Below are 11,377 nucleotides of genomic sequence, written 5' to 3'. Positions count from 1 at the left end.
GTGCGCTTCCCACATCAGCGAAACAATACCTTGAATAGCTAATCTTTGTATTGCAACAGCTGATGCTATAAATAGAAAAGCCCCACAGGGGGAACGCCGTTTTTTGGGGAGATCATTAAATAATTATAGTTCTAGTTTTCGTTTATAATGTTGTCGATGTTTGAAAGAAACACGAATGTAATGTTTTATTTCCCTTCGTAATGTTTTTTGTTGTTGTGCTCAAATTTAAAAATCTCACGAAGCAGCGACCGTGTCCCCCTTTTATGTGAAATGGACTGTTCCTCTTTTTTCATTTAGTCTTTTTTAAAGGGATAGTCCTGTCAAATTAGCCGTACCTAATTCAAGAGGAGTGAAACGAATTAATTAAGTCTTTATGAGTTGACTCGTAGAAAACAAATCATTTTAATTAAATGATAGAGCGATTATGTCTTAATCAGCAATAGCATAAATCAGGTTATGATTTTGCAGACTTTTAAGAGGTTTCTGTCTACTTTTTGCTATATTATGAGTCAACCTTGTAAAACCTCTCATCAAACAAGTTTGAGCCATTAGTGCAACGACTTGTGACAAAGAGACCCACACATAGAAGAAGAAGAGACCCACACATCGTTTTTCGTTTTAAATGTACTCTCAGCAACAGGTGAAGGTTATCAAGCATGTAAAGAGGTCATCCCCCCTACAGCTAAAATGAAATGTTTTCTTTAATTTTGTTAACTTTTATTGAAATAAAAAAATTAGAAAAGAATATAGAGAAACACAAACACATCGGCCAACTTGTATGAACAGAAATATATATAATTGTGTGTCTCTCTCTCTCTCTCTCTCTCTCACAACCGACATTTTGACTTGTCGTATAGCACAGTTATTACTCCATCAGCGCTGGCTCTGTTCTAATCGAGTGTCTCACAGGGATCCAGTCTGCACAACAGGACCCTGAAACTGAATCAGCTAAATGGAATTCAGCTGTTATCATCTGAAATAAACACATCAGATGTAGAATGTAGGATGAAATTGCATGTGAAAATGACAACCCCATGAGATTATATAAGCACGTGGTTTTTAGAGAAACACATTTATTTATCAGACCTTTTCACACAAGTATCTTATTATTACAATTATCTCAACTGTTAGATGGTTCCCTTGTCATCATTATTTGTTTTTATCTTACAGTAAGATAGATACATTGTGTAATCACGAGAACAAGTACAGAAGTATTATTTACAGGAGAACATCTCCATTTGTTGTTTTTCTTACCTATTAAATGTGAAATAAAACATTACAGACACATGTGTTGTCTAGGCATTGTTGGTGTAAACACATGAATTTCTCTTTTTTTGTGAGATAAAAAGCAATAATTTGACAGTGTATCAGCCATGAAATAAGGATAAGATAATACTGCTCCCATGTTTTGTTTTAGCTAGAGATCAAAAAGACAGATAAGTGTGTGATCAATCAAAAGCAAAAAAGATTGTGTGTGCGTGTGGTTGTGTGTGATACAAAATAATTGAGAGCAAAGGGGCTTTGTGAGACTGAAAATAGATTAGGGTAGATATAGGCTACAATCTAATGTTGGTTAGCAGTAACTCTGCATACCAACAGATCTAGGAATAAATATATTTATTGTTGTACAGACTCAAAACTGATAATAAATCACTGAGGAATCAGATTCCTTTTTTTATAAGTTACTCAGTAACAGATCGACCAGAAACTTTATTATCTGAAACACTGCACTCCGAGGTCTGCTGGTCCCAAATTTAAACACCGGCTGCCTTCTGACTGACTTATTCATTTGTCACATTGGCAAGTAGATACTTGAAAGAACTGCTTCCCAGAAACCGTGGTAATTTTAAGGTTGCTTGTGAGCATGATAAATATATTCTGGATTTCAGCTCGAAGCCAGAGGACCGGATGCAAATTCTAACACGAAGGAATGCTGATATCTCATGAGACGTGATTTATTATTGAAAGAGATTTGACATAGTGTAGTTAATAAGTACACACATGCTCAGAATGAAAGAAAACACACACACATTTTCCACATTACTGGCAAGAGTGTTCATGATGTATCAGTCAATTAACGGTAAGAGCTGTGTGTGTGTGTGTGTGTGGGGAGAGAGAGGGAGTGAAAGACGTGAATAATTCAATGGGAATGCGAAAGAGGGAGCTTGCTATGAGTTTTGCCTCTGTAAATAATCCAGACATTAGGCGTTCAGAACTCACGTTACAGTAAGCGACAGAGGAGATGAAGTGCTCGCTCTCGCTCTCGGTTGGTTTGTCCAGTATTTCCTTACTTTTTGTGTGGCCTTAACATATCTTTATCTTGATTGTCAGCACTTTTAAAACCAACAGATTTGGGAAGATAGGTACAAATAAACTCACTCAAATATGTCAGTCAATGCTTGGTTGTGATCGTTGTGTGTTATGTTTTACACCACGATAATGGTGTGCAAGATTAGGGCACTTTAGTAGTCAAAGGAGCACATGCTCCAATTCAGTCTGAAAGTAGTGGCCTCCCTCTATAGCCTCGTGATGACGATTCAACCCTTTTGGTTTTTCTGAAGTTCAAAAGCATTATCGTAGTGATGCTTCAGGCGACACTGTGAGGGTGTTCTTCTTTGCTAATTGTTAGGGAATGGCAGGGAGCCACGGGGAGTAGGACTCAAAAGCAGACATCAAGATGAGGTAGTCGGATTCAAAAACCAAAGTCTTCACTCGGCAAAACATTAGAGAGAACTGACCCAGAACAAGTGGTTGACACAGACTAAATACACAGACTAACGAGGCACAGGTGGAAACAATGAGGGCGGGGTCTGCAATCACAAGGAGGGGAGCACACGAAGGGGGAGGAGTCTGAATCGAGAGACCAAGGTGAGTGACAGACAACACAACAGAAACAGACAGTGAACACAGAACTACCCAGAAGGTCTGGGTGGAACACTAATGGTGTCACTGGTGGAAAAATAAAGGGATCACCAAAAGTATTGCAATTTAGCTCGAGGGGGAATAATGTCTAACGGGCATTTCATGGCATCCAACCATTATCAAGACATTTAACTCAAAATCACAACCGAAAGTGAAAAGAAAAGTTAGAGGTATCTGCACAGAATGTCCCGGCTATCCACCAGAAGGTTGTTGAGATATTTCAGTCTGGTCCAAAGTGGTCATCTCACTCATCTGACAACATTACAGCCCGCTGTCATGGCCGGTCGTGAAGTAGTAACGAAATGTGTGTGCAAGGACACGAGTTGTACGTTTTCTTTGCGTTGCACAGGATGAAAACAATGCTAACGGGAAGTCATTTAGGAACCTTTTTTTGCGATGGACACATTAATTAAAGGCATCCATGTGACTATGCAACAGTGTGAGTATTAATTATGGAGAAAGACCATTATGGTGAGTATATGGGGGTGGGGTGGGGGTGGGGGGGATGGATGGGTCCAACACCTACATTTTTCCTAAATATAATTAAGAGGTTTCAGGTTTAAGTTCATTTTGTACATAGTTATTTTAATCCCAGCCATGATGTTTTGCTTAAACCTACAGTAACTAAGTGATGTTGTTGCCTAAACTAACTTTTATTTTTTAACTTAATATTGTCCCAAGAACAAAGTCATTCCAAGTGTTGAAACAGACAATCCGTGTCCCTGTACAATAAACCAATAAATTGCATTTGTCATAAGACTGTTGGACATCCCTGGAGCCATTCCATGAGGTAAAGGTGTAAAGATCACACTCCCGATACTGCACTGTGCCAATGTAATCATAATTTAACTTGTTTAACGATTCTTCAGGTATGGGTATGGGAGAGATTGTAAATCAAAGGTAAATAGGATTTATAGAGTTTCTAACAACTCACCAATGTGTCTCCAGTGCATGTCCATCTGGGAACCCAACGCTTGCTCTGTTTGACACAAGAACATATTGATTTCTGCTTTGGAAGACTTGTTGTAAGCAATAAAGAGGTGGTGAATTGATCAACTGGGTTACTGATTCATTCATCAATCGAGAGGTCACTGCACTGTATTAGACGACAAGTTGATGGGATCTTAATTTGAGAATTGATTGCTTTGTGTCTCCTACAGTAAATCCTCATTTTTCTTCAGATGCTGCAGGCGTTTGGAGGGCAGGGTCAGGTAGAGGGAGCCTCTCTGATGGCCGCTCTGCACCCATAGTCACAGGAGGGCCAATGTCCACAAATACACTAATCACAAGTTATGTGTTTGAAATTGTTATTCTGAGGAATACATTTTAGGCACATTTTAGTGTTGATTTTGTCTTCAGGGACATTAAAAGCCCACAGTGTTCATCGTGTCCATGTTGAAAAGTGGAATTGACATTCCGTGTCACGGGTCATAAAGCACCAGTGACTTATGTGTGATTGTCAGCATTAATGCACTGACACTGTATCCAATGAACAACAATGTCCAGCAAACCCTCCATGACCCCTACGCACAGGACGCATGCATGCCCTCAAAAACATCTGTCTCTTCCGCCACTTGACTTGAACACATGGACACACCGACATGTCACGCGGCCCTGCAAAGATCAGACCGAATGCAGCTTGTTTGAATTCAGTCTTGATGTATGAAATAAGTTCAATATGATCCATTCAGGCTGTTGGTGGACGAGGGCAGCGACACCAGCATCAGCTTTAAAAAAAATATTCATCCAACTTGGTCACTTTTTTCAGTCTGCACTGTGAAGAAGGCAGAGAGGAACATTTGGAAAAGCTTCCAGTCCATCACAGGACTGACATATCTATAAAACATGAGTGTTGTGAGCACACAATACTCCCCTGTATTTGAGGCACATTTATATTTGTGATTTACGGCTAAGAATAGAATAGAAAAAAGAGTACAACGGGGGATTTTCTCGGTCTCTTTCTCTTCAGAAACACACATATTCCACACAGAGACACACACACTTCTATCGCCTCTTGCCTGTTTCCATGGCAACAGTAGTGAGAAGTTTCTTCACTGGAATCACACCGTCTGACTCGATCACAATACATATGCACTCGCACATGCGTGCACACACATACACTGCAAAGTGATGAATTGTGCTTTTTATTACACTAAAATGACTGTGTCCTACATAGGCCGTATCCCGACATGTACACGGTGGTATTAGTGATGCATCACTCGACATTTGTGATGGAGACGGCCATATGAACACAGTCTTTGTAAGGCTCTTACTTGCATAGTTTCCCTTTTACAGATTGTGCAGAATTCCAGAATTTTAAATGAAGGTATCGCCGTTTTTAATATTTGTATTTTAATGAAGAGATATACTTCAAGTTGAATTGAAGTAAACTGAGCTCAAAGACCACAGGATGAGGGTTTAAGAGCTATTATCTTTTTTTAAATGGATAACAAGGTGAACCCTGTTACTTTAATGCAAATTTGTATAATCCTAGATTCCAATGAGGGAGCGTTATTGCCTTTTATCTTCCCTGCATATATTCTTTGATATACTGTTGTGCAATAAATGTAGTATATGTAATACTTTATTACTAACTTTAACCTCATACTATATCTCATATCCCTAGAGACAGTATTACAAATGTTATACTAGTTTATATTAATATGCTACTCATTTTTGCATTATTAATATCTCACTATTGTCATTTTATTTACACCATCACATTACTTCGTCATTTGTCTCCAAATGCTCGTGTCTTTTATTTATATTTTGGTGAGACGTACCTCTTATTTATATTTATTTTACTTTCTCTATCTGTTTTTTTATTATCTGTGTCCACAACAACTAAATATCCCCGCAGGGATCAATAAAGGTTTATCTTATGAAGACTTTATTGAGAAATGCCTAAATAAATAAAATTTAATAAATAAAAACACTGACTTTAAAAAATGGGTCTGAGTGATCACTTAATCACAGTCAATGGGTTTGAAAAACTAAATAAGAAAGTATACCCACTCTTAATGTGCTCAATGTGTTGCTGGGCTGTAACCCACATGTGCACACACTCTCCTAAAAGGCTGATAGGCCACCCAACCCCATTACACCTCACCCTCAAAACCAGCTACACACTACTTTGGCATTAAAAAATGACGTTCATCGACAGCCACATGTGGACAAAAACCCTCAGAACACAAAACACTCTTTCAGCCTTCGCACATTGCAATTATACATATTATAGTGAGAAGTCAAGACAGTCGAATACAATAAGACGATCTAAAATACTGACGGTGTTCTCTCTGCCATGCTACTGCACAACTTTCACTTCCTCCTCTACCACGACACCACCACGTGTGCAGCCAGTCAGCACATTGGAATCAGCTGTGCTGTACCTGCGTCCACCTTCATTTGCATCCTGTGCATAAGCACTGAGCTCAGCGACACCATTCCCATTTTACAGCAGCTCGTGGCTACCTGTCCACGTCACAGTGCTCCTCAAAGGAAACGCTCATATGTGTTAGTCCCTTCCCCCTTTATTCTAATTTGCATGGGATTGCGTGCATGTCTGACTTCATCTTGAAAAAATGGTGGCGCTTTGAACATATGCATGTGCAACAACACACAGTAATTGCAGTAGCCAGGGTCTCTTGAAAGAATGTAAAATACCAATAGGGCTGTAATGAACCATTCCCATCTATTCATCACACCCACAGATGACAGCAGCAGCTCTCTCAAAAAAAATGTGGGGGAGACCGGCTTTAATGTTATTCTAGTGAGTTCCACCTCTTTTGTTCCTCATTTTTTCTGTTTAAATCATTCAATTTGTTTTCTACCAATTCTCATGGATGGAAAACTAATCGAGCCGACGGAGCACAGGCCCAGGGGCCCAAAATTAATCCCAACCCTTCATCCTGGATTTCCTGATTAAAAAGCACATTCACACTTGCAGCTGTCTCCACAAATATTCACTTCATCCCTCATTCACTTCAACTTGACCAACACACTCAATTGGGATTGAGACTAATCTTTTTACAAAATCTCACAGGATACCGGAAAAGGCCGTGACCTCACCCCACGCTAGTTTTTGATGCTGGACAAAGACTTCAGGATCGCAGCACTAAAGGAAGAAGAGATGCGTAAAAGGAAACTGATAAATGACAAGATTGCGGGTTTGACCGGTGAGGTAATCGCCATCAAGACCATAGAGGACGGGCTGATAGACGACGATGACGCGTCACTCCTTCTTAACGCCGGCGTTTCAACGAGGGCCGCTCAGCGCCCCCTGCCGGATGACTCGCAGCAGGCCACAGGGACCCGGATCAACGTTGCCAAACACCTGAGGAATATGACCTTCAATGCATGGTGCAAAATGAAACAGATATCACTGCGACATTTACACGGCCGGTGGACAATTACAAGATCAAAGCGGTTTGGTGATAAACCTGCTCGCCATCCAGCTGTCTAAAAAACGAGAGGAGACCATCAAAGAAACACAAGTAATGGGGTGCAATTTAAGAACTTGTCAAATTCTTGAAGAAAGCTGAACACAACTGAATGTACATCTGCTAGTACATGTAGGTTTATATTGCAGCATTATTGGGGGAATATGGAATTTAATATAATATATGGTTCTATTTTGTTTCCAAAAATATACAAACATCTCTCAACTTTATTTTGAAATGCAGTGTCGGTAACTACATTGTTTCTGAAAAGCTGAAACTGAAGTTTGGATTGAGGTATATTATTATATTACTTTTCGATGGACAAAAGCATTTTTGTCATACACAATCAATAAAACACTTTATACTCCCTTTAATCAGGATGTGTGAAGATCAACTTAACAGGTGAAGTCTACTGCTATTGTTCCATAACAAATCATTGCAAGCATCTTTCCAGTGTGGATAAAATCATACATCCATAATTGATATGTGGTTTGAATGGAAAGGTCATATCCTGACGAAGTATATGTTCATGTTGTACAACTCAGTCCCTCTTTATCATGGCATCATGAATATTTTTCTTTTCGTTTGTGTCAACATCTGGACGAACATCTAAAATTGTGATTATTATATTCTAACATCTCAATAAACGCAGCCTTTTGTTTTAGTATCCCGTGACCCTAAATTCAGCAGGCTCTCTTTCTGATCACCCAATTCTGACAGCCTTCAGAAGCTGCTGTCGTAAAACTGTCGTGCAGCACCGTCACGACAGCTGGTCGCTTTACGGACCGGAACGTGCCCTTGCGAGGATGTGGAGAACATGTGAGTGTAATTTAGTGGGTTTCTATGAAGACTAATTCCAATTGTTTTTAGCCCCAACATTCAGTGAGCTAAACAATAAACCGGTTGGATCATTTCCGTATGAACGTCAGTTCAGTTAGTTCCGGTTTGCTTCTCAGTGTTGCCTTAAATAATGTGTCGTAAACCAACATCACACACTTTACAAGCCCAGTGGGTCAGTTTGCAGCAGTAGAGCTTCGTAACGGAACTTCCGGGGGCCTTTTAATGCTGTTTTCTAGTATTTATAGCTATTGCTATGCTATGTTACTGCGAGGCTAATTCCAATCCTCATTCGAAAAACAAATAAAGTCGCATTTGACTCGGAAGTGTTGCGAACATATTCTGCGTATAACTGGTCTTCTGGGATAACTGCAGATGAACGTACATATCTGTAAACGTCGGTATCTCTCCTCGTGTGTTGTACAGATGCCTGCTGTTGACGTCCGTGGCACCCGACTGGCACCACAGACGTGACATGGCGTCTCGCCTCCTCGAGTACTCGGTGCTCCTTCAGAAGTACAGGACTCCGCTGCTGGCTGCGAGCTGCGGCGGGGTGTTCATGGCCAACATGTTCTACCATGTGTTCCCGGACATCTCCTACCGTCAGCTCTACCAGGCCTGGTTCAAAGGACAACCGGTCAGGCTGTCTGACAAGCTCGAAGATGTCTTCCAGCAGGTCACGTTTAGTAGCAGTTGTTTCACTCATAGATTTGTACAATTGCTTGCAGATGGTTCAGATAAGATAAAAGACCCAAAAGGATGTTAAACCTTGAGATGTACTTCATTGCCCAGTATTTAACTGTTAAAAAGCAGTATATTGTATCAATAACGCTTATGTTTGTTTGTTTTGTTTGTATTTTTTATTCAGTCAATCAAATCAAATACAATACAATATTATCCTATAAAAAAAAAATACAAAAGAGAGACTGAAAAGGTATAGGTAGAAGCAAAAAAATGCTTATAAATTCCTATCCTAAATTGACATCAAAATAAATCAGAAAATTAATATAAAATAAAGAAGAACAAATAAATAAAAATGTAACTGTTAAAAAGCAGTATCTTGTATCAATAACGCTTATGTGGTCGGGTTTACTAGAATTATATGGATGCACAGTAGTTGGAGTAAGAAGAATAGTCGATACATTTCGACACTCACGAAGCATACTTTCCATTCACGAAACAATACATTTAGAGTTTATGGAAGAGCAATCCAAAAAAAAAGTTGGATAAAATCTGAATTCCAATGTTGTCATTGGTAGGTGTTGAAGGACTACGGCATCAGCTCACCCAAGAACTTCTCTGCCTTCGCCTCCTTTGGGTTTCATCCGGTCGGGGCTGGTGTCCCTTGGCTTTCCGCCGGGGCCAAAATTGGCATCCCAGCAAACTTCAACAGCACGCCCGATGACCCCAGCGGAATCAGCAACCGCTCCATTTTCATCAACGGCAAATTGGTGGACTGGAGCAGCGATACCGGCTCGGCTCTGCAGGCGGCGCTGGTGTTTTCCCTCGACGCGCAGAAGTTCGCCGTGGCCCGAGAAGTGGCCCGCTTGCAGTCTGGAGGACCAGTGATGAGTGCTGCCGTGGCCCCGGTCTGCCTGGGTGGGGTTTGGGTCTACAGCGTGCTCATGAAGCAGTTGTTTTTGGATCCACGCCGGGCCTCTGCTCCTTCGCGGCGGCGTGAACATTCTGGCGCTGGGGCTCGGAGCCGTGTCCTACTTGCTCACCTCGGACGCCGTCAGCCATTGGATCGACTATAACTCCGACCGGCGCGCGGCGGGAGTGTCCTGTGTTTACGCCAAAGGAGGGGTGGAGTTTTACGACAAGCTTCTGTCCAGAAACAAGACACTGCGCTCCCTGATGGGGCAGAAGGGAGAAGAGATGTACGCTCTGAGCGGAAACCTGTTTCCCTCTCACCTCCTTCGGCTGAAACACACACCGTACACATCCAGGAGGGAAGAGATCCTCACTCTGCTGAGGGAGGAAAAAGCTTGAAAAGAAGTGAGACGTCACCTGAACCTGTTGCGACAAATGCAGTTGTGCTGTTATCACCGAGTCGACTGCTGCACTGATGGGGAAGTTCCTGAGCTTTTGTCTTTGAAGCAAAAAATCCTTACGTGTCATCCCACGTGTGTTGTTTTGTGCGTTCTATGAATCCTGAAGTAGAACAATATAAATGACAAGACTGAGTATTTAAAATATTTAGTGACTGGCGACTTATTTATCCAACTAAAGACACAATTTAGGTGATTACTAAATGTGAGAATAAACATTTAATGTTGTTGAATGGACGTGAGTGAAGAGTCTTTATCACACAGAATATGATATTGTTGTTCTTTGTCTCTAGATAGTAATATTAGAATCTGTTAGGAATTTGTTTAACAGGTTTGGTCACCCACATTACAAAATATTCCCTCATATATTTATTGGTATTTTGCTGTGCATAGTTTAGTTTTATCTGGCCAGGTTTCATCCAGAAGCATGATTTCTGCCACAACCCAATCTCAAGCAGGGTGAATGGAATTGTGTATTTTAATCACAGCACTGAGAACTAACAGAAACAACAATGTTCCGGTTACTCGCATTTATTATGCATACAACTTGGACCTTCGTGAATAATCCGGAGTGATGACCAAATTTTTTCGCTCTCAAAAAATGGAAAGGGGGGCAGAACAGTACAGGACATTTTTCATGCAGAACCTGAAGTTTATTATAGTGCTTTTTATTTTTAAGTGTAAAACTTCTCAGTTCAAACATCCTCAGATAAAAAGTCATGTCAATCTATTATAGAGGAAAATATGTTGGGATTGTTTTGAAATGGACTAGTGCTTATACTATCTCCAAGTCTTGTTGTGTAAATATTGAAGTCATGAACAACACAACAATATAGTTGTATTTACTGACATATGGCCACACTTCAAGGTTGTATCATGATTTCACAAATTAATGCTTAATTTCCCCCACTAAATCTATATAAAAGCTCTTTCTCTGGTGTATTTACCTATAGCCACCCATGTGTCCTGATATGAATAACATCCAGATGTAGTGTTCACTATAATGAACAGCAGTATTCTTTCATTCCTCTCAGGTCAGATCTCAATTATGCTTTAAGGACAGTCACACTCTACCCACATCATTTGCACGACCTCGACTAATTTATTTAGCGATAATAATCTTAATAT

General features: G+C 40.4%; 1 protein-coding gene across 1 annotated transcript; it reads left to right on the top strand.

The window, feature by feature from the left end:
• The first annotated feature begins 8,152 nt into the window (after nt 1-8,152).
• On the top strand, nt 8,153-10,482 carry tmem177 (transmembrane protein 177). The gene is given in 4 exon segments (XM_056429857.1): nt 8,153-8,180; nt 8,625-8,874; nt 9,458-9,835; nt 9,837-10,482. Coding segments are annotated over 3 exon segments (933 nt in total). The 5' UTR covers nt 8,153-8,180; nt 8,625-8,673; the 3' UTR covers nt 10,191-10,482.
• The last annotated feature ends 895 nt before the right edge of the window (nt 10,483-11,377 follow it).

This window comes from Pseudoliparis swirei, chromosome 2, assembly GCF_029220125.1.
Source record: "Pseudoliparis swirei isolate HS2019 ecotype Mariana Trench chromosome 2, NWPU_hadal_v1, whole genome shotgun sequence".
Lineage (NCBI taxonomy): Eukaryota > Metazoa > Chordata > Actinopteri > Perciformes > Liparidae > Pseudoliparis > Pseudoliparis swirei.
Note: the sequence above shows the minus strand (reverse complement) of the source record. Positions and strands in the feature narration are given on the sequence as shown.